We start from the raw sequence: 27,192 nt of genomic DNA on the forward strand, positions 1-27,192 counted from the left end.
ACTATAAGTTACTAGCATAAATGAGCTTGGCACTAATAACTTTATATAGTAAGTAAAGAACTTCTGTGATTTTAATACTTTTCACTGTTCAATAATATTTTGCTATTTTGTGTTTGTGAAGTATCCTAAATATAAGCGAAGAAGTGTACAGTATGTGTGTGAAATAAACAAATACAGATCTCATTTCATTTTTGTCTTACCATCTTCCTCTGTCAGTTTATGACATAATGTGGGCACACAAGGCAGCAAAAGAGCAACAATGAATCATGTATTAATGCTAGAATATAAACAATATCCATCATCATTACTAGTCAATATGCTTGCTCATTCATACACTGTTGCAATACTGTGAGGATTCAGGACTGAAAAGCTTAGATCACAAATAACATATAATTCTAAAAGATACCAAGGTGTACATGAAGGCACTGTAGGTCATGGTTAAAAGTACTTGGAGTGGCACAAATATCTCCCCTTTGAGGAATCACTACTTTTTTATTTGGTATGAAGCTGCATTGTTTTTGTCCATGACAGTTTCCAGAAAGGCTTAATGTACAATTTAAGACAAAGATTTCCAACCATTGCAATGGCTGGCTGTGTCACTATTGCTCTACAGCTCTTAGAGAATTAAGAAATGGAAATGCCAAGTCATTAAAAAAAAAAGACTACACATTCTGTGCCTGAACTATTGGTTTAAAACATTTAGGGTGTGCTGATTTAGACTGTATTTGGAATCACGGCCTTCTTTCAATTATATGTATACTATGTCTTTAAGGTATGAATACCATTTCCTGAGTTTGTCAAGCTGATCTGAGCTAATTGTGTGCTAAAGTTGTGCGCTCACAGTGGGACGCATCTGAAGGCTTGTAATTATTCCTCAGCACAAAATGTCACCACACAGAGACTCAAACATAAAAATGAACTTAGTGGAGGGAGAGAGAGAGTGACATCATTTGAAACCTACCACAGAGACAAAATTACTACTGCTGAGCAGATGTTACCTTCAGCCATCAAATGTTTATTGTATAGTTCACATAATGCAAATATGAAAGAGAGTGAATTGTGGCTGATAATTGTGCTGTATATTTTCTAAAAGAACTCATATTAGTTTTATCTCTTTCACATGTCTCAGAAACATCCCATCATTCACTAATAATGCATATGTGTTTATTTTTGTGGACGGTTTACAGTTTTATTAACTGCGTATTCTCCGTTAAGCACTCTCATAAAATTTCACAGCACCTGAGGACAAACAATATATTAAGTTAATGTCAATCTAAACTATATAAAACCATTTCTCTCTGCCAGTCTCATAGCTTGTTGCGCAAATCTAATTAGTGCTGTTCAAAACAGAAAAATATGATTAGATTTTCAATGAGAACTGCAAATTCTAAGGATGATCACATCAACATGTTATGGAAATTCCCCCATGAATATGTTAATATTCCAGTTTTAGTATATAGATAGCATTTTCACACATATGCTGCCTAAACGCAAACAACAACTGCTAGAAGTGGAAAATGAATAAACAAAAGGCCTATGTGTCATCACTACTACCACAACTATTTTCTAATGCTGTGTGATTTAAATCAAATGATGAAACCTTTGGACACTTTCACCAGGTTTGATTAAAATAGTAAAATTATTCAGAAAACATTGAAGATTGCATTGGCTTACATTTAAAAGCATGAAAATATAAAACACCACACATATTACCAACACATTTCTCAGTGTTTATATCTACCAAGATTTAACAATGAGTTTAATGCAGGCTGCTGGATAGATGGCTCAGTTAGGTATCTGGCTACAGATCCAGAGGCTGAAAGTTCAATCCCCCACCTCATGCATCCCAGAACAGCCAGCTTGTATGGCCTTGGGCAGGCTGCACAGTCCCAGGATAACTCCGGAAGAAGAAAATGGTAAACTACTCTCTACTTCAGCGCTCAGGGAACTTTTTTACCTTTTACCCCGCAAAAAATTTATATACGCCGACATAACCCCCTTGATTCGAAAGGAAGGAAATCATACATTATTTGGATTAAAAATATTATTGAATCTACACAGGCTGTGTACCGAACTAGCAGGATGCACCAAATTTGATAAAGATGTGCACTATTTTTGCTGGAACGCATTGTACTCCAGGCATGGTGTTGTACAGGGAGTAGTATTTTTATTTATTTAATTTATATCCCGCCTATCTGATTGGGTCAGGACCACTCTAGGCGGCCTAGTAAGGTGTCCAATGTGCCTAGCAAGTTGCATTAAAGTTTTGCTAGCTTGCAGAGGATCATTAGTGGCTGCCAGAGTGGTGTTAGCAATGACATGCTTTCTAGAGACAACCAACACAGAATTGGGGGGGGGGGTGTTTCCCTACCACTTTAATCATTCTATGTGTGGTGTGACAAAAGGAACAAACCAGGCTAAAGGTCATGTCACCCACCCTTGTGCCACAGCCCAATATCAAAGGACCAGTGTGCTTTTTTTTTTATCATCATCAATGGAAAACTCAGCAGTGGTCAGAAGATTGGAAAAGATCAGTCTACATCCCAGTGCCAAAGAAGGGCAGTGCCAAAGAATGCTCTAACTACCATACAATTGCACTCATTTCACACACTAGCAAGGTTATGCTCAAAATCCTCCAAGGCAGGCTTCAGCAGTACATGGATCAAGAACTCCCAGAAGTACAAGCTGGATTCCGAAGGGGCAAAGGAATTGAAGACCAAATTGCTAACATGCTCTGGATTATGGAGAAAGCCAGAGAATTCCAGAAAAACATCTACTTCTGCTTCATTGACTATGCAAAAGCATGGCAGAAAGTGAGGAGGAATTAAAGAACCTCTTAATGAGGGTGAAAGAGGAGAGTGCAAAAAATGGTCTGAAACTCAACATCAAAAAAAGGAAGAGCATGTCCACTGGTCCCATCACCTCCCGGGAAATAGAAGGGGAAGAGATGGAGGCAGTGACAGATTTCACTTTCTTGGGCTCCATGATGAAATTCAAAGATGCCTGCCTCTTGGGAGGAAAGCGATGATAAATCTAGACAGCACCTTAAAAAGCCACCCTCCCCCCCTTAATTCAGTTTCACTTTTGCTTGCCTGCCTGTTCATTTTCAGTTCTGAGTAGTCTCTCTCACACACACACACCCCTCCCTCCCTCCCTTTTGTACATTTAAATAAGCTTGACGAAGTCCTAGGTCTCTCGCACCTTTCTTTCTTCCCTCCTTCCCTTGCTTGCTCCTTTCCCTCCTGCTGCTTCTTTGCAGTCACTTCCGGAGGAAGCATTCAGAAGCCCCGGATTGCCTGATTGCCTGGGGCTAATCCCCAGCTGCATCCAATTAGGCTTATCTCTCCAATCTCTCTTACAGAACGGAGCATTTAGGAGCTCCCTGCTGCAAGGAAGGGAGTAACAGGGCAAGGTGGTTTACAATCAAAGCCTTGGCTGCAGAGGGTGGGGTGGGTGGGAGGGAGGGGGGTAGCAGCCAGCTCATTACCCCCAGGATTTTCACTTTTACCCCATTTGGGGTAATTTACCCCTGTTCTCCGACCCATGCTCTACTTAGATGACTTTGAAAAAGATCACCTGAAGTCAAAATTGGCTTAATGGCACACAATTATTATTTTAGTGTAGGCTGGCTATATGGCATGCCACTTTCTAAGGGAATGGATGCCAACTAATTTGGATAGGGTTTCCATAGTCAAGGACAGAATGGGTGACAAAGTAGCGGTAGTACAGGTATACACCAGGGGGTGATAACCAAGAGATCTTCCCTGAGATGATGAAGACACCAAGTACCAGAGTAGTGCTGATAGCAGATGTTGCATTATTTACAGAATATACAAGTATATTTACAGCTAGGTCTTTGTTTTCAGTCCCAAAGTAATGCACAATAGTTTCCACAGAGTTTAGTGCATAGAGTCAATGTCCAGTAATAAGTTCAGTAGTCATATACCATACGTTCCATCCAGGTAGCCAGAGTTCCTCTTCAATTTCAAGCTTGTAGACACGGCTTCCTCCAGCATTCTCCAGCACAGGAACAAGATGACACTTCTCCACGAATACACCAACCAGCATCACCAACAACAACCCTCAACAACCCACAGATTGTGTATGCTTGGTCTGCTAGTTTTATCCCATAGATGACCAATCCTAGGGTTACATTCACAGCTGTTCCAGTCACCTCAGCTGTATACTTTCAAGCTTTGCTTCTCTTTACAGTGCTGATCCTGACAATTACTTATTGTCATATACAAAATTTGATTTAACAATTCTATCAGGTTTAGCCCAAACCTGTCAATGGGCATTGCATTACTCTTAGCAGTAAGGATGTAACTTACTTCTAGCTGGTAATTCTAAATAAAATGAGAGCATTTGTCTCCTATTTTTGGTGCAGAGTCTGCCAAGTGATGGAAAACTTGTGTTTGCTACAGCGTGTGAGTTTCCTCACTTATGTTATCTTGCACTTACTGTGTACCTAGTGTTTAGAACTGCAGGTGTGCACTCACATGAATAAAATTTCCTCTGTTAAATATGAACCCCTGAACATGTAAAACAACATATTAGGAAGAAATGTTACAGCTTTGCCATTTTTCTGACATGCTAGACTTAAAACTGTAGAAACCACATTAATAAATGTAATTTATAAGATGCTGAAGCAAAGTATTTCTCCCTTTTAATTTCTAAAAGGAATGAATTCACACACATGAATGAATTCATTAAGACATAAGACATAAGACATAAGAAATTTATTTGTCATTGCGCTCACAAGTGGGTGCAACGAAATGAGGTGCTCTTCCCCAAAGTAAAACTGGACAACACTACAAAAAAAGTTAAAATATACACAACTTTCACCATCCAAATATAGATACCCCGTTTTCTCTCAGCAATTTAAATTCCATCAAAAACCTTTGTTTTGCATCATTTAGAAATACATCACATTATAATACATAATCTTCATTCATATTGCATGACCCAATTTCGGCCAAGCTTACCTGCCATTTGTCCAAAAGGTAAGCTTAGCCAAAATTGGGTCATGCAACAGGACAATGATCCCAAGCACACCAGCAAATCTACAACAGAATGGCTGAAAAAGAAAAGAATCAAGGTGTTGCAATGGCCCAGACAAAGTCCAGACCTCAACCCAATTGGAATGCTGTGATGGACCCTAAGGAGAGCTACTCTCAAACCGCAATGAACTGAAGCAACATTGTAAAGAAGAGTCAGCCAAAATTCCTCCATAATGATGTGAGCAATTGAAAAAGTCATACAGAAAACAATTACTTCAATATATTGCTGCTAAAGGTGGTTCTACAAATTATTGAATAGTTTACTTTTTAAAATAAATTATGCAGGCTACACATTCCCCCCTTGCACGAACTGGGCACTCCACTTATTGACCTTGGAAGGACAGAAGGCTGAGTGAACCCTGAGTAGGTTACCTGAGCCCAGGATTGAACTCAGGTCATGAATAGGGATGGGGGGTTTTGTATATGAATATCCCTATTATCTATTTCTGAGCAGAATCTTTGACTGCAGTGCTCCATCACAATGCTTGATTATTTGATTTTAAATATCTATTTTAAAGTACTAACTTCAGATAAGCTCTGATATATATTTAATCATTCAATGCACACATTTTCTTTTTTTTCTCCTTCTGCTCCTCCTTTTCTTTTGTGGACTTTTGAGGTACACCAAATTTTTGCATGGTCTTCTGTACTATGCAAAGTATGTATGGTCTGTCAAGTCTCCCCACAGGTCTCAGATTTGTATTCCCTCTCATGTGGAGTTGCATGTCCCAGGCTTCCAGCAAATCCTCAGCTTCTCAGAGCAGAGGAGCCTACAAGTACAGCTTATTGAGGTTTTGCTCCCTTCCACCAAAGGTGGGAGAAAATGACAGAGGGGTTTATCTGCATTAATGTCCACATGAAAGTATGTGTCTGATATGTTGTCCTAGTTCCTCCATTCTGTGAATATTAGCTTATGCTTTGTCAATATGTTGGATGATACAGTGGACCCTCGACTGACAGACAGCTCGATTTACAGACTTTTCAAGTTACAGACTTAGGTTCGACTTGCAGCCGGAGAATCGACCTACAGACCAGAAAAAAACCAAAATGGAACAAAAATGGAACAAAAGCGGCCGGTTATGGGATTAATCTGTTTTCAATGCATTGTAGGTCAATGGAGACTCGACCTACAGACTTTTCGACCTGCAGCCACCATTCCAATACGGATTAATTCCGTAAGTAGAGGGTCCACTGTAATTTGGCAAGTTCAATTCTTAACTGACTGTGAGGTCCGAGAGAGGAATCTTTGCAGAACAATTGAATCCATTTTAGTATAGTTGTTCTTTCTTGGTGGGAAACTTTGTGCTTTCAAAAGAAAAAGGAAACAATTCATTCCTACTTGTTACTTGCATTAAACAAAATTATTGGAGTAAATGTTTTGCCAAATTGATATCCTGCTTTTTAAAAAAATAGCTTAAAATAAATCTAGTTCACTATAGCAATTTCATCCTATGCCTGAGGTATTTTTTTATAAAACTCTTAGCCAGCTGCTTATCTTAAAATTTAATTATTAGACCCATCTGCAAAGCTTCAAATCAACTTGCTGTCATGGGTACTGAGATTGCAGATAGGGTGCTGCTTTTATTTCCAGAAATGTAACGTTTATGTATGCTTTCACAAATATCCTGGATTTATTTTATATTTTTTCATTTGTATTCATCTTGGAACCTTAAACATAATAAACAAAAAGGCAACCTTGCTTTACCTAATTACAAAACCTTTTGAAAACTATGATTTCACATATTTATTTCCACCTTAGCCTTTTATTTGGGAGAGACCAAGTAAAAGGGAGATAAACATTGACTGTAAATGAAATTGAGGCAGAGCAATAAGGCTCACTCTTCGTGACTGAACAAACAAACAAACAATAAGGCTGAAATGCAGCCTAAAAAGACTAATGGATGACGGAAGATAAAGTACTACAGCAACATGTGAGCAGGAACACATATCAGATTATTGTCTGTTTCACATGTCCTTCTATAAGGTGAATCTTTGCATTAAAGCAGGATGTGGGACAGTCCCCAGCCCACAGGCTGGCTAGTGCTGCAAGGCTCCCCAATGGTACTTACATGGTCGGGAAGCCATACCTGCTTGGGAGGAACAGGAACTGTCTCACCCAGCAAAAACTACATGCACCCAACAAGGAAGCCTCTGTGGCACTGGCTGGACAGCAATACTATTCTTCCCTCGGGACGGCTAGAGCAGCTCCATTCTTTCCACATGACAAGCCCTAACTCCAGCTCTCACAGAAGCTGGGAAGCCTCCTAGCCCCGACCAGCTGGAATGGAAGACCTGGTGTGGTTTAAAAGGAGTATCAATGTGCACTTCTGAAAACTGCACCAGGACTTGTGTCATATAAAATGATCAAAAGTGCTACAAGGTACCGTTTTTTCCCCCTTGGAAGTAAGCTGAGATAGCTGAGGAGAGAACAAAATTGCACATACCTTGCCTCAGTAAACATGCTTCCTTCAGTCATGAGGCTTAGCTTCCTATAATCAGGAGACTTGGCTTCCTCCAATCACAAGCCTTATGGAACTAACATGAGCTGATGCTGAACAAACCAATTGGAACACACCTCGTTGGAGGTGGAGCCTGTTGGCTCAGTTTCAACAGGGACTAAAAATGTCTAACTGTTCTGAGCCCAGAGGCTGAATCCTCAAAGCTAAGTTTTCTTAATTTGGGGGTTAGAAAGAGGGAGCATCGGCAAAATGGTTTGGGTTTTATGCTGGTTTTGTGCAGAGACATTTTGTACAAAAAAAGAGAGGTTTGTTATCTCCATGTTGAAGTCTCACTGAAGGCTCTCTCAGGGTTGATGATTCCTTGGCAAGTTATCTTGCCAAAAGTCTTTCAAGAAAAGTCTTAGCAGTGGAGAGATTTTTGTCATATACTGTATATACATTTGTAGGCCCGGATACCTTTATAAGGCATCTATGGCTGGAGTGAAAGAAAGGGCCTTTTTGGTATCTGCTGTCAGGTCTCCTTCCTGTCATCCTTCTGCTGGCTGTCAAAGATACTTAATTCATGAAGTTTGCTGGTGTGGTTTTTTTTTTAATCTTCATATGTTTTTATCTGTACTATTTAAAAAACTTATATGCCCTCTGAGTTCCAAATCTAGGACTCAGAAGGTCAAATAAATAAATAATAGATTCCTGTTATAGTCTTTCTATTCAGATCAAAGCAGTCATATGAAGGAATTCTAGAGGGCTACATTTTTGTCATTCCATATTGAGGAGTAAAAAACCATTTGGTAAATTATTGCAAAGGAAGGATCTTTCTTTATATTATTGCACCACAGCATCTTCATCTTTTCAATTTGCTTCAAAAAAATAAGCTACCATAGAATATATCACTAAAGGGAAGGGAAGAAACAGTTATACCATAAACATCAAATAGAAAGTTGTCACCAGAAATAACTGTGGCTGCCTCCTCATACGTCACAGAGGGGACGCCACTTCACACTTTCTTTCTCTTAACACGCTGCTACCAACCACACCCATATATCTGACTCCTCAGACAAAGGTATGGATTTTAAAAATAAAAATTATTGTTTATTGGTACAACTTAATATATAGTAAATCAATATATGAACTGAATAAGTCAATAATTAAAATAAAGAATCCCTTCAATCACTCTATCACTCAGACCTTATCTAACACAGTACTTCATAACATACATGCCCTAACTCAAACTTTATCTCTATCTTCTCCTCACAGCTCTCCTTCCACACAGGTATATATAAGGTATATAATTTTTATATAGCCTGAACATAATATGTGTGTGTGCAGAACAAGAATAAGATGACGTCATTCCTTCATCCCTGGCTGATGCAATCCTCTGCAATATGAAGATTGCCACACCTGTGTGCATGAACTCACCTCAGACGGGATTGGTCCAGACTGATGCCAGAATTGTATTTAAGAAATGAACACTGTACAGTCTTTCTCTTCTCCTGTATATTGATGTCTGCATGTCATGCTGCTGGTTTGAATACTGAGCCACTGAAGTGCTGTATGTATGTATATCCTGTATATATTTTGTAAATACACTGCTGAAAAGAAGAAGCTGTTGTGTGCGTTTATCTGCTCTTTACTCTGCGAGAGACAAGATAAAGTCACAGACGCACACTCCCTTAACAGAGGTTATGGGCCCAGCACGCTTCCGCTGCGCTGAAACCGGGAGGTGGTGAGTAAATGAGTAAATGAAAGAGGAGGAGAGCCTAAGCAGCAGTGATAGTGAGACAGAAACCAGTTCGTCTGTAAACCCGGGGAAGGGAAGGATACAGAGAGCTGCAAGGATGGCATACAGCACGGGAGGAAATATAGGTGGCCTGGCCATAAATAGACTGAATGAAAATAATTATAGAACGTGGGCAGTTAAAGCGGAGATGTTGTTGAGAAAGGAATCTCTGTGGCGCTATGTTAGAGCCCCCCCCAGCGCAGCCCAGTGAGGAGGAAGAGGCAGAGCATGAGAGAGCTCTAGCCACGATCATTTTGGCCATTGAAGATTCGCTTCTGACCCACATTCAAGGACTGACAACAGCAAAAGCAGTTTGGGATAAACTAAAAGGCATTTATCAGAGGGAGACGACAGGCACAAAGATTTCTCTTACCAGGAGGTTGTTCCAATGCAGGATGAAACTGGATGAGTGTGCTTCGGAACACTTAAAAAATATGAAGGACATGTTTAATCAACTGCAATTAATGAATGTTGTCTTCCCTCAGGAACAGCGCGTGTATATTTTGCTAAGTTCTCTGAATGATGATTACTCCATGCTAGTAACAAGTTTGGAAAGCATGCCAGAAACAGAGCTTTCAGAAGAATATGTGACAAACAGGATTCTGCAGGAGGAACAGCATTTAAAACAGAGAATGCTGAACAAAAAGGCAAGCCACGTGCGTGCTGACCACGAGAGACAGAGATACTCTGATGGCAGCGTGCCCAGGAGGCGGGCGGACGGAGAACAAAGAGGAAGAGTGATGATGACGAAAGCCTGTTTCCTCTGCGGATCCACCAATCACCTGCAACGGAACTGTGACAAAAGCGGAAGTCCTCCAAGCAACAGAGACGGAAAAAAGAAGGTCTCCAAACATTTTCAACAAAGGAACGACATGAGGCCGGTCTCCTTGGTTACCAGAGGAACGAGGGACAAGGTTCCCGGCAGCCACACAGTGGAGTGGCTGATTGACTCGGGGCTGTAGGGCACTTGTCTAATAATAGAGATCTATTTTGTCTTTTAGATGAAACCAGCCTCAGAAGTGTGATGATGGCGAATTCACAAGAGACGGCCGTCGAAGGACAAGGAACTGTTTACATTCCTTCGTTGAATACTGAGATAAGTGGGGTATTTTACGCTCCTGAATTGTCGTTTAATATAATAAGTGTATCAGCGTTGGCTGAGCAAGGGTTCACTGTCACTTTTGAGAAACAGGAGTGTATAATTAAGAAACATGGTAAAATAGTTGCAAAAGTGAAGCAAGAAAATAATTTGTACATGTTAAAGAGCCAGACACATGAAAGTGCACATGTGATACATACAAACAAACCACAACATGATAACTGTATACATTTACTGCATAGGAGGCTGGGTCATGTAAATTTTAGATCATTACAGAAAATGGAACATTTTGCCAGGGATATAAACATAAAGGAATGTAAAAATTACTTGGACTGTGATGTCTGTAAAAGAAGCAAGACTAATGTGGCCCCAAAAGGGAGGAAAAGTGACAGAGTCACAACCAGGCCATTTGAATTAGTTCATGCAGATTTAATGGGACCATTTCCTCCATCATTAGGAGGAGCGAAATATGCAATGGTTCTAGTGGATGATTTTACAAGGTTTTCTTATTGTTATACACTAAAATCTAAAACAGAAGTGTTTGAAACATTTAGAAAATGGTTATTTTCAGTAGAGAGGAGATTTGGCCACAAGGTGGCGCAGTTGCAAACGGATCGAGGTACAGAGTTTACAAACACTAGGTTTCAAAGATGGTTAGAAAGTCTGGGAATTAGACATAGAAAAACGAGCCCATATAGCCCATTTCAGAATGGTGTTGCTGAGAGACGCAACAGAGTGTTACAAGAGATGAAAAATGCATTGTTGGCAGACTCTGGGTTGCGTCACGGTCTGTGGAGTGAAGCGATACTAACCTCTAACTTTTTGGTTAACAGAATTTATTCTTCCTCGATAGATGACACACCATATTTCATGTTATACGGTAAGAAACCATGTTTAAAATATTTGAGGGTGTTTGGATGCACGGCTTGGGTGCATATCCCGAAACAACTCAGAAGAAAAGGTAAAAATAAAACAAGAAAAATGACATTTGTAGGGTATGAACCCAATTCAAAGGCATACCGGTTTTTTGATGGGGATAGAAGTGTGATAATCTCTAGGTCAGCCAGTTTTAATGAAGGGGAAAACTGGGACCAAGTACATGCAAACTCACAGTTATACATCCCTCTACACGAAAGAAAAGGTCAATTAAGACAGACAGGAACACATAAGCAAGGCGTGAAGTCCTGTGCTGATGATGAAGAAGGAGGAGCTACTACAGAAGATGATGAAGAAGAAGAAGAAAAAGAAGTTAGTGATGAGGAAGGATACGATGAGGAGGAAGCACACACAAGTAGTCAGATAGAAACACACACAAATACACATGGTCCGAGAAGGTCCCAGAGAGCAAATAAAGGTGTGCCACCCAGTAGATTTGGAGTCAGTGGTATTACAGTGTGTAATGTTTATATTGAGCCCAGAAACTATAAAGATGTTTTGAAGCTTCCTGATTATGAGAAGAATAAGTGGTTAGAGGCCATGGAGGAGGAGATGAATTCCATGAAGGAACATCACGTGTTCACTGAAACCAAACTACCAGCAGAACATAAGGTAATAGGTAGTAAGTGGGTGTTCAAAAGAAAATTGCAAAATGATGGAAACTACAGATATAAAGCGAGATTGGTTGCACAAGGTTTTACACAGAAAAGGTTTATACATTATAATGAGGTATTTTCTCCGACAGTTAGGTCTGAGACATTGAGAACAACGCTTGCCTTTGCTGTCAGTAAAAATTATGTAATTTACCACTATGATATAACAACTGCATACTTAAACGCAGACTTAAAGGAAGAGTTATATATGGCAAAAGCACCGGGTTTTGAGGGTACTAAACCAGAACTAGTGTACAGGCTAAACAAGGCAATTTATGGTTTGAAACAATCTGCTAAAAATTGGAATGATTGTTTACACCAAGTTTTGATGAAACTAGGATACAAGAACGGTCTAGCAGACCCTTGTTTATATACCAAGAAAGTTGGGAATGATTTAAATATACTTCTGGCATATGTTGATGACCTATGTTTTATAGCAAAAGATCAGAGACAAGTAGAGTTGTTTGAAAAACAATTAAAAAAGGAATTCAAATTTAAAAATCTAGGACCAATACAAAATTATCTGGGTGTACAAATAAAGAAAACAGAACATGGACTTGAATTAAGTCAAGAACACAAAATAAAACAAATGTTAGAAAAATATTGTATGGGAGAGTGCAAGAATGTGAGTACTCCCATGACAGTGGATTTTCAAAAGGAAGATGAAATAAGTAAAGATTTTGAAAATAAAGATTTATATCACTCAGCAATAGGGAGCCTAATGTATCTAGCGAACTGGACGCGCCCGGACATAGCGGCGTCAGTAAACATACTCAGTAGATATATAGAAAAACCTAGTGAAAAACACTGGCAAGGATTAAAAAGGATTTTTAGATACCTAAAGGGAACATATAATTATCATATAACTTTGCAACCATCAAAAAATTGGTTATCCACATAAGCTGTCAGCTTATGTGGATAGTGACTGGGCCAACGATGAAAAAGACAGAAAATCTATGACTGGATTTGTCATAAAATTTGGAAGTAATATAGTTGGTTGGAAATCACGAAAGCAAAATTCTGTAGCAATCTCAACTTCTGAAGCAGAGTTTGCTGCTTTGTCAGATTTATGCTCTGAATTAATTTGGTACAAACAATTAACAAAAGACTTAAAGTGTAAAACAGATAATGCAATAAAAGTAATGGAAGATAATACCACTTGTATACAAATGGCCAAAACAGATAGGGTAAAAAACAGGAGCAAACATATTGATATTAAATATCATAACGTAAGGGAAGCTGTAAAAGGAAAATTAATTGAATTAGAATATTGCAAGACTGAAGAAAATATTGCAGACATTTTGACTAAACCGTTGTGTGCTCAAAAGCATGAAATGTGTATAGATGCATTGGGAATGTGTAATGGGTTCAGGCAATTTAAAAATTAGGAGGAGTGTTAAGGTATATAATTTTTATATAGCCTGAACATAATATGTGTGTGTGCAGAACAAGAATAAGATGACGTCATTCCTTCATCCCTGGCTGATGCAATCCTCTGCAATATGAAGATTGCCACACCTGTGTGCATGAAGTCACCTCAGACGGGATTGGTCCAGACTGATGCCAGAATTGTATTTAAGAAATGAACACTGTACAGTCTTTCTCTTCTCCTGTATATTGATGTCTGCATGTCATGCTGCTGGTTTGAATACTGAGCCACTGAAGTGCTGTATGTATGTATATCCTGTATATATTTTGTAAATACACTGCTGAAAAGAAGAAGCTGTTGTGTGCGTTTATCTGCTCTTTACTCTGCGAGAGACAAGATAAAGTCACAGACGCACACTCCCTTAACAATTCACTCCCCCCTTATATACATAGCTCCACCTCCTGGAGTCCCACCTCCTGCCCTGCTATAGGCAGATGAGCTACAGCATAACATTGATAGGCAGGTGACGTCATCGCAGCCGTCACAATAACATACTTAGGAAACTGGCTAGGTCAGACTGGGGTGAACAGCCACAAACAATAAGAACAATAACTTTGCCCCAGTGCTGCTCCATAGCAGAATATGCTAGTGCTGTATGTTATCAATCCGCACATGCCAAACTAGTGAATGTACAGCATGACCACGATAATCCATCCTGTGAAAATTGCTGTTTAGTGAAATCATCGTCATGCGAAAACCCTTTCCTCATTGGAATACATTGAAACCCAGTTTAATGCATCCCAATGGGGAGAATACCTCGTCGTCCAGCGAAGATCGCCCATAGGGAAGCCATTTTGCAAGCGCCGATCAGCTGTAAAAAATAGCTGCCCTGCGAATCATGGGTCTGAAAAACACAGGGCAGCCATTTTGTGGAGCCGAAAATATCGTTGTCTTGTGAACAAACGGTTTGCGAAGCATGGACCTAATTGACGTCCAGCAAAAATCCCCCATAGGAATGACAGTTTTGTGGATCACTATAGTGATTGCAAAAAGTCATCATTATGTGGATTCATCATTTAACGGGGTCGTCGTTTAGTGAGGTACCACTGTATGTCTTAATGAATCATGCAGGATTCCTGGTGGCTGCCTGAAACCTACCCCTATTGAAAAAGCCTGTTATTTGGCTGGCAATGGCCCTCCAGAAGTATGTAGAGAAGTGCTAGCAAATAATCAATGAAATAAGGTAATACAGCATCAAATCTATCCATTTCATGGACACCAACCTCCTAGATGACAACTAAAATTGAGGAAATGTTTTCTAGGAAAGATTGGGAAGCACTAGCCAGCTTGCAGGCTGGAGACTGCAAGGATTCATATATACACAGTTGTATTCTGTAAATGTATTTACAAATAATGCAATGGTTAAACTGCAATCAAAATCTCTGCTCATGACCTGCATTTGATCCCAGAGGATTCAGGCAGCCAACAGAAGGTTGACTCAGCCTCCCATCCGTCTGAGGTCAGTAAATTGAATACCCAGCTTACTGGGGGGAGGGCAATTGGTAGCCTACATAATTAAATTGTAAATTCTAAATCACCCAGAGAGTGCTTTAAGGGCTATGGGGCAGTATATAAACACCACATTTCACTCATATAAAGCAGTGGTCCCCAACCTTGGGCCTCCAGATGTTCTTGGACTACAACTCCCAGAAGCCTTCACCACCACCTCTGTTGGCCAGGATTTCTGGGAGTTGATGTCCAAGAACATCTGGAAGCCCAAGGTTGGGGACCATTGATATAAAGGACTCATATAAATAGCATGGTTGCCAGCTAGGATTAAGATACAATGTATTTTAGAAACAGTCCTAATTCCTGAACTGAGAAAGAGTTTTTTATAATATGTTAGGATCCTAAGAAGCAAACATTCAGGGACTTGTGCAGACAGAAAAGTACTTCTTAGGAATTTTCATATTGCCACTTCATTTTCCAGTATTAAAATTGTGGGATATGGCTGGATCTCATGCTTATATTTATACCTGAGACCACTGTACACCCACTAATTTGTTCAGCAGATAGACAATTAATGTACTTTTCTTTCCATACCTTCAGTGACTTGAACTTCAGCACGAATGCTGCTGCTCTTGGAAGGAGTTACAGAGTTATGAATGGTTTGTGAACTAGTTGTTCCAGGAACCACACCAGTTAACAGGACTTCTACTCTTTCTTCCACTCTACTACGAGCTTGGCAGCGCACCACAGCTAGAAAACAAACATATATATATAAAATATTTCTTGGTTCACACAACTCAAATTGAGAATGTACTTTATCTGGTCAGGCACTGTAATTGTGCAGACGTCACTCAGCACAAAGAGAATCAGAGGCCTGCATTAAAAGGCGTGATCTCTCATGGACATTTGCTGAATATTTGGAGGGGGGCACTGCAAAACAGGATCTTTCCAGTTGTGGTGCTGGTGCTCAGGAATATCTGTCCGATCAAGTCCATTCAGGGCCCCTCTTCAAGTACTTTCCAAACTTTAAATTATTTCCAAAAGACATATTCTGACAAGTTTCTCTTTCAATAGATTTTCAAAGTTTGATGTAATTCTTGCTCCCACCTCTTCAGTTTTAGTTGTATCATCTGTGTTTTAAAGCTGTTGTTTTTTAAAAGTGGAATTTAAATTGTGTTTCATTATTGTGGTTTGTAATTTGTTGTATTTTGGAATTTTTATGGGATTTCACACTCATGAAATCCCAGTATGAGCATACATAGGTAGTTGAAAAAAATTAAATTAGTTGTTGCTGCTGCTCCTACTACTGCTTCTATAAATTTTCATCCATTTCAAAATAACAGTTCTATCCATGTCTTCTCATGGGAGGTCTTCCTGAGGATTGCACCAAGGTATGCAGACTTTTCCCTCACCCAGGCCTATCTGTCCATCTTACTGAAATGACTTGGCCCTTCTCCTCATACACCAAAACAAGCTCCCAATCACATTTCCATTTGCAAACATACTATGCACATCAGCCTCTCACCATAAATACTGCTCCTATTGTTGTTATGTGGTGTCTAGTCACTTGTAACATATGGCAACCCTATGAATTATGACACTCAAAACATGTCATTAATTCAGCTCTTACAAACTGAAGAGTATTGATTCCCCATAAGTATATATTGTGATACTGACTACAACATATTAACTTTCTGCTTCTCAGACCCAGGCTGTGGATGAAGATCCTCTCCCTACAGGATATGCTCTCCCTTTCATTCAGTGTTTATTTAGTTCTTTGAAAGTTCTTCTGGTAGAAACATATACTTTGTGGACAGATTGTAGAACACTGGGCATGTCTTCCTATTGTCTGGAAATGGACTTCAGTTTGAATTGTGGCTGAATCACCTGGCTGGCAGTGGAAAGACATAGTGGAAAGACCTGATTTTAATGTCCATGGAGAAAGGAAATAAACTTGGCTGGGAGAGAAGGACCTTGGCAAAGCAAGGCCTAAATCTCACTGGGGCAATTATCTGGCTGTTTCTGAGAATGTAAATGTGGTTTCATGCTACTAATCAAAATAGTAGCATGTGACTAGTATATCCAATATACATGTGTTACCTCCCACATGCATAAGTCATATATTAGACTAGCCCGGATATTTGTTCTAAGTAGAAAGGATTGTTCAGGCTTCGTGTTGTCTGTTCCTCAAGGATCAGCAATGACTTCATTTCCTTATACACCATGTCTCATTTAGCATTCTAGTGGCCTCTGTCCTCCACTAAAAGAAGAAATTAGATGGTTTTGGGAAAAGGCCCATTATGGCACTAAATCAGGATGTGCTGAAGAAGAATTGGGTGAAATAGACAATCATGTCCTCTAGACCAGGGGTCCCCAACCCCCAGTCTGCGGCCCGGTGCCGGTCCGTGGCCTTGGCAGGAGCGGGCCACGGAGACAGATCTCTCACCACCCCTGCACGCCCACACCCCCATGCACACAAGGCCCACCCACATGCATGGGTTCTCCGCCCCCACAAGCACACCCTGCACTATCCACACATGTGCACAAGCACCCCCTGCCCCTACAAGTGCACCCTGCACCATCCGCACATGCATGTGAGTGTGCCCCGGTCTGCAGGTCAGAAAAGGCTGGGGACCACTGCTCTAGTCTTAATTGGTTATTACAGAACAAAAGAGGGGTGGGGACCTGCAGTGGGGGTCCTCGAGCCTACATGCAGATCATGGTTTGCAGTTTGCTCAACCATGCCGTAAATACTCTGTGTGCAAACTACAGCCCATGAAAAGTTGTAGTTAGTTAGCCTAGTTACTGGTATACCCAGTGCTTTCCTTCTGCAGGCTTAGCTGCAAGCACAAAACTGAATATAAATGAAATCAATAGTGAATGAACTCTAGAAATTAAATGGGAGTTTTGGAGGTTTTTTCCTAATCTAAAATATGGTTGCTCATGATTAGTACAAGTAATATGTCTGGCATGCAATGGATGCTTTTCGAATCTTAAAACCATATTTACAGAGCAGTTTCTCAAACACACGACAGAGCTGCCACTGCAAATGCCAACAGAGATTGCGGCCATTATCAAAACCAGAGTTTGGTACACTTAAGCTCATTTACTTAACTTGCTCAAAGGCATCAACCTCTGCCAGCTGAGCGATGCCTGTATGTTAGTTGTTGGGCTGATCATTGTTTCTTTATATGAAGTAGACTGTGGAGGGCCACCATGAGAGCACTAGTTAAGTACCAGAATCAAAAAGAAAAAATCTACATCTTGGCACACTTACCTATGTATGGCTTTTCTTTATCTTTCAAAACAGCCATGTGAATATGCCAAGGAGAAAAGAATGTTTTACACTGACTTCATTCTGTTACTTATATCAATATTTTAAAGTAAAAATATAAACATGCATATTTGTCAATTTAGGATTTAATGAGGATGTCATGGTGTGTAAGAATGAAATAAATTCTGATGGTAATATTCAATATTCCATATTTAATTAATTAAAGAGCAAATTAATGAGATGAAATCTATAATTAACATCACGCTGGCATTTTTCTCTAAGCTAAAGATCCTTAACAAATCAGAACAATGACAATACAAACAATACCTACTCTATTAAATTCAGTGATTTCATTCTTCAATAAGTTGCTCAATTACATCAAGATTGCCAAGGTGGATTATTGTTTGTATTCCTTGATGAATACATTTGTATATAATTGACTAGCACATTTTGAAGTGGCCTTATTAGCACACATGTTGTGTTTTATGAATCTATTAGCTTATACTGTAAACTGATTCCTGATGTTCATAAAACTTGCCCATAGAAAGAACAAATTAATTCTATAACTGTAAGTTACCTCAAAAAATAAATTCATATATTTGAAAAAGAAATATTCTAGCATGCTACCCTGATGCAAATTAAGAATTAAGGATGTATAGTAGTAACAAGATTTGATTCAGACCAGATTCAATACTTAGCAAAACAGCCAACTTCATCTTGGATTAATTTACAGCTAATCTACTTTCGCTCAGACCCAAATTCAAATTTCAGTTCAGAAATCCACAGCTTCAGGCTACCCTTTGATTATTACAGGAAATCAACAAATTTCCACACCCTGGATGTCAAAGCTGAAAGATATTTGGAGGCTTAGTAAATCCTTGGCAATATTCCAGAACAATATGTGTGACACACTTTTAAATTCTTTGTTGTTATTTCAAAGAAATTGTGAGTAACTCTTGGAGCGCCCAGGACAATTTTTGGGAAAAATGCTATTTAATCTTTACAAGTCTCCTTGTGCTCTCTGGAGAATGTTGTAGGAATTTTTGCCATGATTTAGGCACCCTCAGTGCCAATGCCCCTTTGTGTGTGTGTGTGTGTGTGTGTGTGTGTGTGTGTGTGTGTGTGTGTGTGTGTGTGTGTGTGTGTGTGTGTGTGCGCGCGCGCGTGCGCGCGTGTGTGTGTGTACACTTTTTGGTAAGTACATACTTTCAGGTATAGTGCCCAAATAGGACTTGTATCTCTCCCAAAACAAATTGCTTATTCATCTTTAGGACCATTAGATCTCCTTTGGAAGAGTCCCACTTCAATTTGGAAATAGCCGAAGATGGCAACTTCATGGCTATTTAGCCCAGTGTTTGATCCACTATGGAGGAGGCTGGTTCATTCCTAAAGATGGCTATTAGGCAATGTCTTTGCTGGAGCAAACCAGTCCACCCTTTAGAGCATTCCCACCAACACCTTTCTGTCAAGGGCTTCTACATTTTTGGTGCAGCTAGGATCACTTTGTTTTCGTTCGTTTCCAAAATGATTTCTGGAAACAAACAAACAAATGTGTGTGGTTGCTGGAAACAAACAAAAAATGAGCCTTTCCCTGTCAATTTGCCATATCGTGAAGTAGCTTCAGAAGAGATCCTCTTAAGGTTATTGACAAATAAAACACTTCCTTGGCTTCCTGGTGAAGGCAAGAAAATGAAAGCAAAAATTTAAATATACTGAGACAGCATATACGTGCTGCACCACTTTTTTAAAAAAGACAAATGGAAAACTTCCTCCTGGAAACAGAAGGAGGCAGGAAGGAAAATTAGAGGAATTTTTGTTTGTTTTTCTCTTAAAAGTCTAGTTGAGAACCTGCCCAGAGGTTCTCAACCAGACCTTTAAGAGAAAAGCAAACAAAAAATCCCCTCATTGCCTCCTCCCATCTCATTCCACTTCCAGGAGAAAGTTTTCCATTTGACTTTTTTAAAAGTGATGTAGCACATATGTGCTGTCCTAATGTACTTTCTTTAAAAAAATCCCACTTCCTCAATCCCCTCTACAGAGTTGAGAAAGTATTTAATTTGTCAAAATCCTGAAGTGGCTTTCTTCTTAAGCAACTTCATGATACCGGTGAATTGACAGCAGGTTGTGCAGACCAAATAAGTCCATCTGCCATTTGGCTGTGAGGAATGCACCAAATGGCACACTGGACTTCTAAGTTACTCTATTTAGTCCACACCAGCCCAGTCATGTAGTCAAGCCCCTAAGTAAGTAAGTAAGTAAGTAAGTAAGTAAGTAAGTAAGTACGTACGTAAGTAAGTAAGTAAGTAAGTAAGTAAGTAAGTAAGTAAGTAAGTAAGTAAGTAAGTAAGTAAGTAAGTAAGTAAGTAAGTAAGTAAGTAAGTAAGTAAGTAAGTAAGTATTTTAATTTTTCTTTCAATTTTTCCTGATATGCTAGCACAAACTAACATGACTATCTCTTCTAATTGATTCCAATGCCTTTTGGAATGTACAGCTACATACAGGATTGCAGTTGTGGAGAAGGGGCAAAGCTATGTGGTATTCCTATCATTATTTTAGGCTGATCAGTGACAATAAGGTAAACATGAGCAATCACCAAAGACTTGTTTTTCAAATAAAAGAAATCCAGAGTGCAATCCCAACCCCTAAGTGCAATTGCTGGCTGCTGTTAGTGAAAGAATTGTGCTGCATTTTTCCTCTGGGGAGGATGCACTGGTTACACCCAGTTGGGTAAGCTGTACTGCCCAGAAGTAGCAGGCAAATAGCTAGATGCCAAAAAGAGGGGAAAGAGTTGTTTGCTGTTTGTGTTTATTTCCCACCTTTCCTCCAGGGACTCAGTGAAGATTGCAACCTGTTATTGCAGGTCCACTCTGGTTTGTAATTGGGCTTGGAATAAATGAGCTACCTTCCAATGATCCAGGAAAATAGCCCAATTTGTCCAGGTCAATTACAAACCTAACAAGATGTGTGTCCCCATCACTCATACATGTCTAATTTAATGTGCCATAACAAAAAAGAATTCATTTATAATAAAACCAGAGGTGTACTGAGGACAGAGATAAATTCAGTGAAAATCAGATTATTTATTTGGTGAAATAAATGTTCACCATAAGATCTCTAGGAACTACTGCTCCATCTATTTCCTGTCTAAATCATAGCCTGGGGGAGGAAAGTCATTTTAATATTCCTGATTTGCAACTCCATTGCACATAATGTACCTGGTGTTGATTTATAGGGTGGTGCTTCAGGGAGTCCATGAATTGGATAAATCCAGCGAAGTCCCATGATCTTTTCATTCTCAGTGATTATAGTATTTCTGAGAAAAGTAAACAAATGTGATTACTTTGTGAAATCTGGACAACCAATATTGACCTAGAACAGCTAAGTTTCCCAAAACAACTTAATCAAGTCTTCCATGCCCATTTAAAAATTCCTTTAGACATTTTCTCCACTTCTTTGGAGAATTACAAATAGTCTCACTGTGGGCTATTTCTCCTTAAAAACAAAAGGAAAAATGATAACATTGACTATGTTTGAAATTAATCCCCACAACAAGAATTTTTAAAACTTGGATGAGGCACAGATATGTCCTTTCCCTTCCTCACCACATTTAAAAATGTTATTTTTATTTGCAACATCAAGATACAAGTTGATATCAGCCTTATGATTTACCTAGTGGTACAGTCAACCCTCGACTTACGAACGACCCTACATACAGACTTTTCGATTTACGAACAGCTCCACTGGCAAAAATTGGCATCGAATTGCGAACGGAGCTCGACCTACGAACGAGGTCGAGGCTCCGTTTGCAAGTCAATGCCGTTTTTTCCCAACGGAGCCCTTTCTCCCTGCCTTTTTGCATTCAGAGCAAAGAGCTTTCCGCTTGACATCGGAGGAAGCCCTTTGAGAGCTCCGAAGGTACCCATCGCGGTGGCAGGGACCCCCAGGGAGGTCTCCCATGGTGGTGGACAAGCCCTGGGAGACCTCCCTGCGATCGGCAGCTTTGGAGGTCTCAAAGGGCTTTCCCCCCAACATTGGACGAAGCCTTTTGAGACCTCTGAAGCCAAAAGGCCAGGGAGAAAGGGCTGGAAATTCAAATTTCCAGCCCTTTCCTCCTGCTTTTTTGCCTTTTGAAATGCTGGAACGGATTACTTCAAAAATTACTAAACAAATTATACAATAATTTAAATTTCAGAATCAGCAGAATTAACCAATCTTGTCTGCCCTGTGTTTTAAATACCTACCTGTTGAATACTTTGCTTAAGTCAAGAGTATCATCATAAGACCAGTCTCCACCATCCAGTTTCTCAACTTGAACAACAAGCACAACTTCATATAGTTTCATGGAATAAGGTGCAAACAATACCGGAATATCTAGCTTGCTCTTTGGAGGCAAAAGGATTCCTAAAAAATAAATAAAAAATAAAATAAAAAATAAAAACCAACACAAAACAAAACAAAAAAGGAAGGAATTTAAAGTTATTGTCAAATGACTGGCTTGTCTAATAATCATTCTGCCACAATTACATTAAAGTCACATATACTTAATATAGGCTACACAGAGCAACAACTCATTGGTATAGAAGTAAATTTATTTATTTATTTATTTATTTATTTATTTATTTATTTATTTATTTATTTATTTATTTATATGCCGCCCACACTACCCAGAGGTCTGATTATGAGTGCATTATTTCCCATCCAGCTATGAATTCATCCATTATTTATTGGAGACGAACAGCATAACAGTTTGAAAACAGAAATGTTTGGCTTCTAAAAGTCAAAACAATGGCAACTGTGTGTAGATTTGTGGCAAACAAGCATTCTCCTTCTGTAACAACAGATCCTCTTTCTCTCACCTCCTAAGTAAGAGGAACAGATGGTAATGGAAATGTCATTGTCAGATCAGAGAAGGAAAAATATCTGAAAATATTTCTGGTGCAATATGTCTAGAGAAAATCTGTCATCGTCCGGTGGTTCATCAAGCAAGAAGCCAGCAATGTTTGCACTGGGTGCCCCTCTGCTGGCTGATGCTTCCCAGTCACAATTTTGCAGCTGCATGAATGCCCTTAAATTGCCTCCAAGAAGTTAAATTTATTTCCAGACCAGTTAATTTAATCAATTTTACAGGTTTTGTTTGCTATTATCATGTAATTTGTTAGCTTCTGAATAATCCAAGTCCAGAATCACTTCAGGCCATTGACATTAATGTTTTTTTTTTGTAAAAAATAGGCAGCTACCCAGATGTTTAACTACCTCTCAGAATCACACAGTGAGCAGAGACTACACTGCACTGCATATAGCCTCTGTGTCATTATATTTGTATGGGCAATTGCCAAATTTGGAAACTCTTTAAATTTGATGGTCAATTAATTGTTTCTTTATATGCTGAATTAAGAAGCCAAATGGCAGTTGGTCCTAATCAGGACAATGCAAGAGGCTTTGTTGGCTTCTCTTTCCTTCTAATACAGCCTGATGAAATTGCCACAAATGTACATGTTCTTTGAGAGGAGGAGGAGTCGTCATCACATAACCGTGGATCCCAGTCAGAGAGATCTTATAGCTTTGGTTCTCCATCTCATAAAAAAGAAACTATTGCAGGATGTAGAGATAGGTACATCTTGGTTATCATCCTGATCTAAACCACGTCCTCTTTTGCAATGGATCATGATAAACCAGACCAGAATCAAGTTTTTTTGTTTAGTTGTTAAGTCGTATCTGACTCTTCGTGACCCCATGGACCAGAGCATGTCAGGCCCTCCTGTCTTCCACTGCCTCCCGGAGTTGGGTCAAATTCATGTTGGGAGCTTTGATGACACTGTCCAACCATCTCGTCCTCTGTCGTCCCTTTCTCCTCTTGCTTTCACACATTCCCAACATCAAGGTCTTCTCTTCTCATGAGATGGCCAAAGTATTGGAGCCTCAGCTTCAGAATCTGTCCTTCCAGCGAGCACTCAGGGTTGATTTCCTTCAAAATGGATAGGTTTGTTCTGAAGGAAATCAACCCTGAGTGCTCGCTGATTTCCTTCAAAATGCATAGGTTTGTTCTGATTGGACTAAGATGTGGAAAGAAAGCTATAAGATGTTTAAACCAGTAAATTTAAGAGAAAATATACTCAAAATGTTCTATAGATGGCATTACACACCTGTAAGATTAGCAAAAATGTCAGAGGGTAACAGCAATATATGTTGAAAGTGTAAAAAAATGCAGGAACTTATTATCATATGTGGTGGACATGTGAAAAGGTCAAAATTTATTGGACACAGGTATGGGATCTAGCAAAAGATATTACTCAGCAGAAGTTAGAGATAAAACCTGAAATGGCATTATTGAATGTCATTTCAGGAGTAAATGATAATAAATTGAAGCATTGTCTCATGTATATACTCACAGCAGCTAGATTACTCTGGGTCCAAAAATGGAAAACAGAAGAAATTCCGACAATAGAAGAGCTGTTAAAGAAGCTATTGGACATAGCAGAACTGGACACTCTATCAGAAGCACTACGGGAACAACCAAGAGACTATGTAAAACAAAGCTGGGGACTAATATATTCTTGGGCCCAGAAGAAGACAGGAGTCTAGGGTAAAATTTATGATAAATGTATGACCATTTAGTATATACTGGAAATCGATATAGGGAGAGTAGAGGGGCTAATGAGGCGGGAGTCTCTGACTCCAAAGAGGGGAGGGGGTACTTTAAATAGAGGGGCTAGTTAGTTTTTCTTTCCTTGTATACGTACTCTGGATTTTTTTCTCTTTTGCCTTTTTTTCTTTCCTTTTCTCCCTTTTTTTTTTTGGGTGTTTTTATGGTTTTCTGTATGTTAGAAAAATATACAGTGGTGCCCCGCATAGCGAGGTTAATCCGTTCCGGATTAACCCTCACTATGGGGAAACATTGCTAAACGGAATGGAAAACGCCATAGAAATGCATTAAACTTAGTTTAATGTGTTCCTATGGCTCTTAAACTCAACGTTCTGCGAAGTTTCTCCATAGCGCTGCCATTTTCGCACCCTCGGTAAGCGAGGGCAGGGCGATAAAATGGTGCAGGCAGCCATTTTCTGCACCCGGTGGCCATTTTGGAACCGCCAATCAGCTGTTCCCAAAATGGCCTCCAGGTGCAGAAATGATCGCAATGCGATGTTTAGCAATGCGATCGCATTAGCGACCCCAAAAAATGGGTCGCTATGCGGATTCTTCGTTAAATGGTGCGCTCGTTAAGAGAGGCACCACTGTATTAAAATAAATAAAAATTGTTTTAAAAAATGGATAGGTTTGTTCTCTTTGCAGTCCAGGGGACTCTCAAGTGTCTCCTCCAGCACCACAGTTCAAAAGCATCAATTCTTTGGCAGTCAGCCTTCTTTATGGTCCAGATCTCACTTCCATACATCGCTACTGGAAAAACCATAGCTTTGACTAGTCGGACTTTTGTTGGCAAGGTGATGCCTCTGCTTTTTAAGATGCTGTCGAGGTTTCGCCGATTCTTCTTCTTAAAAGCAGGCGTCTTTTAATTTCGTGGCTGCTGTCACCATCTGCATTGATCATGGAGCCCAAGAAAGTAAAATCTGTCACTGCCTCCATAGCTTCCCCTTCTATTTGGCAGGAGGTAATGGGACCAGTGGCCATGATCTTAGGGTTTTTTTATGTTGAGCTTCAGACCATTTTTTGCACTCTCCTCTTTCACCCTCATTACAAGGTTTTTTAATTCCTCCTCACTTTATGCCATCAGAGTGGCATCATCTGCATATCTGCAATCTTAATTCAGGCTTGGGATTCCTCCAGTCCTGCCTTTCACATGATGTATTCTGCATATAAGTTAACTCTCTGACTTTCTCCATAATCCAGTGCATGTTAGCTATTTGGTCTCGCATTCCTCTGCCCCTTCAAAATCCAGCTTGTACTTCTGGGAGTTCTCGGTCCACATACTGCTGAAGCCTGCCAAGATTTTGAGCATAACCTTGCTAGCGTGTGAAATGAGTGCAATTGTATGCTAGCTGGAGCATTGTTTGGCACTGCCCTTCTTTGGGATTGGGATATAGACTGATGTTTTCCAGTCCTCTGGCCACTCTACAGTGGACCCTTGACTTACAGACAGCTTGATTTACAGACTTTTTGAGTTACAGACTTCTCTGGCCGCAAAATTTAGGTTTGATTTGCAGCCTGAGAATTGACTTACAGACCAGAAAAAAACCAAAATGGAACAAAAACGGCCTGTTACGGGATTAATCGGTTTTCAATGCACTGTAGGTCAATGGAGACTTGACCTACAGATTTTTTGACTTGAGAACCGCCTTCCAATACAGATTAAGTTCTGAAGTCAAGACCCCACTGTACTTGCTGGCATATTGAGTGTAGCACCTTAACAGCGGCATCTTTAAATTTTTTAAATAGTTTGACTGGAATGCCGTAACCTCCACTGTCTTTGTTGTTAGCCATGCTTTCTAAGGCCCACTTGACTTCACTCTTCAGGATGTCTGGCTCAAGGTCAGCAATCACACTATCTGGGTTGTCCGGGATATCCAAATCTTTCTGGTATAATTCCTCTTGTATACTTGCCACCCCTTCTTGATGTCTTCTGCTTCTGTTAGATCCCTCCCATATTTGTCCTTTATCATGTACATCTTTGCACAAAATGTTCCTTTAATAACTCCAGTTTTCTTGGAGGGAAAGTTCCATCCTATGGGGAGTGGAAGGCGGGACATCAGGAGGAGGGGCTGTACTGTATAAATATGTGATGCCTGTGTGGTGAAAGTGAGACACTGTGAGACACTGGGTTGTGACGAAGCAGCAGCTGGGAAGAAGAAGCTGTTGTGGGAGTCTGTGTGTCAGACAGGGTACTTCTGTGTGTCAGAGTACCAACCTGATAGGTTCAGGTGTCTGTTGGTTAGCCAGAACTGATAGGTTCAGGGTCTGTGCTTCAAGTTAAGGGTTCTGGGTGAACCAAACTGTATGCTTGTATGTGTGAGAATAAGCCACGTTACTTTATCTTATTTACCTGATTGTTTATTTTTCCCTGTGTGTATTTAAAATAAACCTTATTCTTTTTATTGTTTGAAAA

The 27,192-nt window shown here is 39.8% G+C and overlaps 1 protein-coding gene across 1 annotated transcript in view; it reads right to left on the reverse strand.

Annotated features, from left to right (window-relative positions):
* CFAP47 (cilia and flagella associated protein 47) overlaps positions 1–27,192 on the reverse strand; it is a 326,940-nt gene that overhangs the window by 24,133 nt on the left and 275,615 nt on the right. The window contains exons 58-60 of the mRNA XM_072994251.2: positions 22,378–22,537; positions 21,352–21,449; positions 15,457–15,612 (exon numbers count right to left, since the gene is read on the reverse strand). Of these exons, the coding sequence (XP_072850352.2) occupies positions 15,457–15,612; positions 21,352–21,449; positions 22,378–22,537 (414 nt within the window). The remainder of the gene's footprint in view (positions 1–15,456; positions 15,613–21,351; positions 21,450–22,377; positions 22,538–27,192) is intronic.

Source organism: Pogona vitticeps, chromosome 3 (assembly GCF_051106095.1).
Source record: "Pogona vitticeps strain Pit_001003342236 chromosome 3, PviZW2.1, whole genome shotgun sequence".
Classification (NCBI taxonomy): Eukaryota; Metazoa; Chordata; class Lepidosauria; order Squamata; family Agamidae; genus Pogona; species Pogona vitticeps.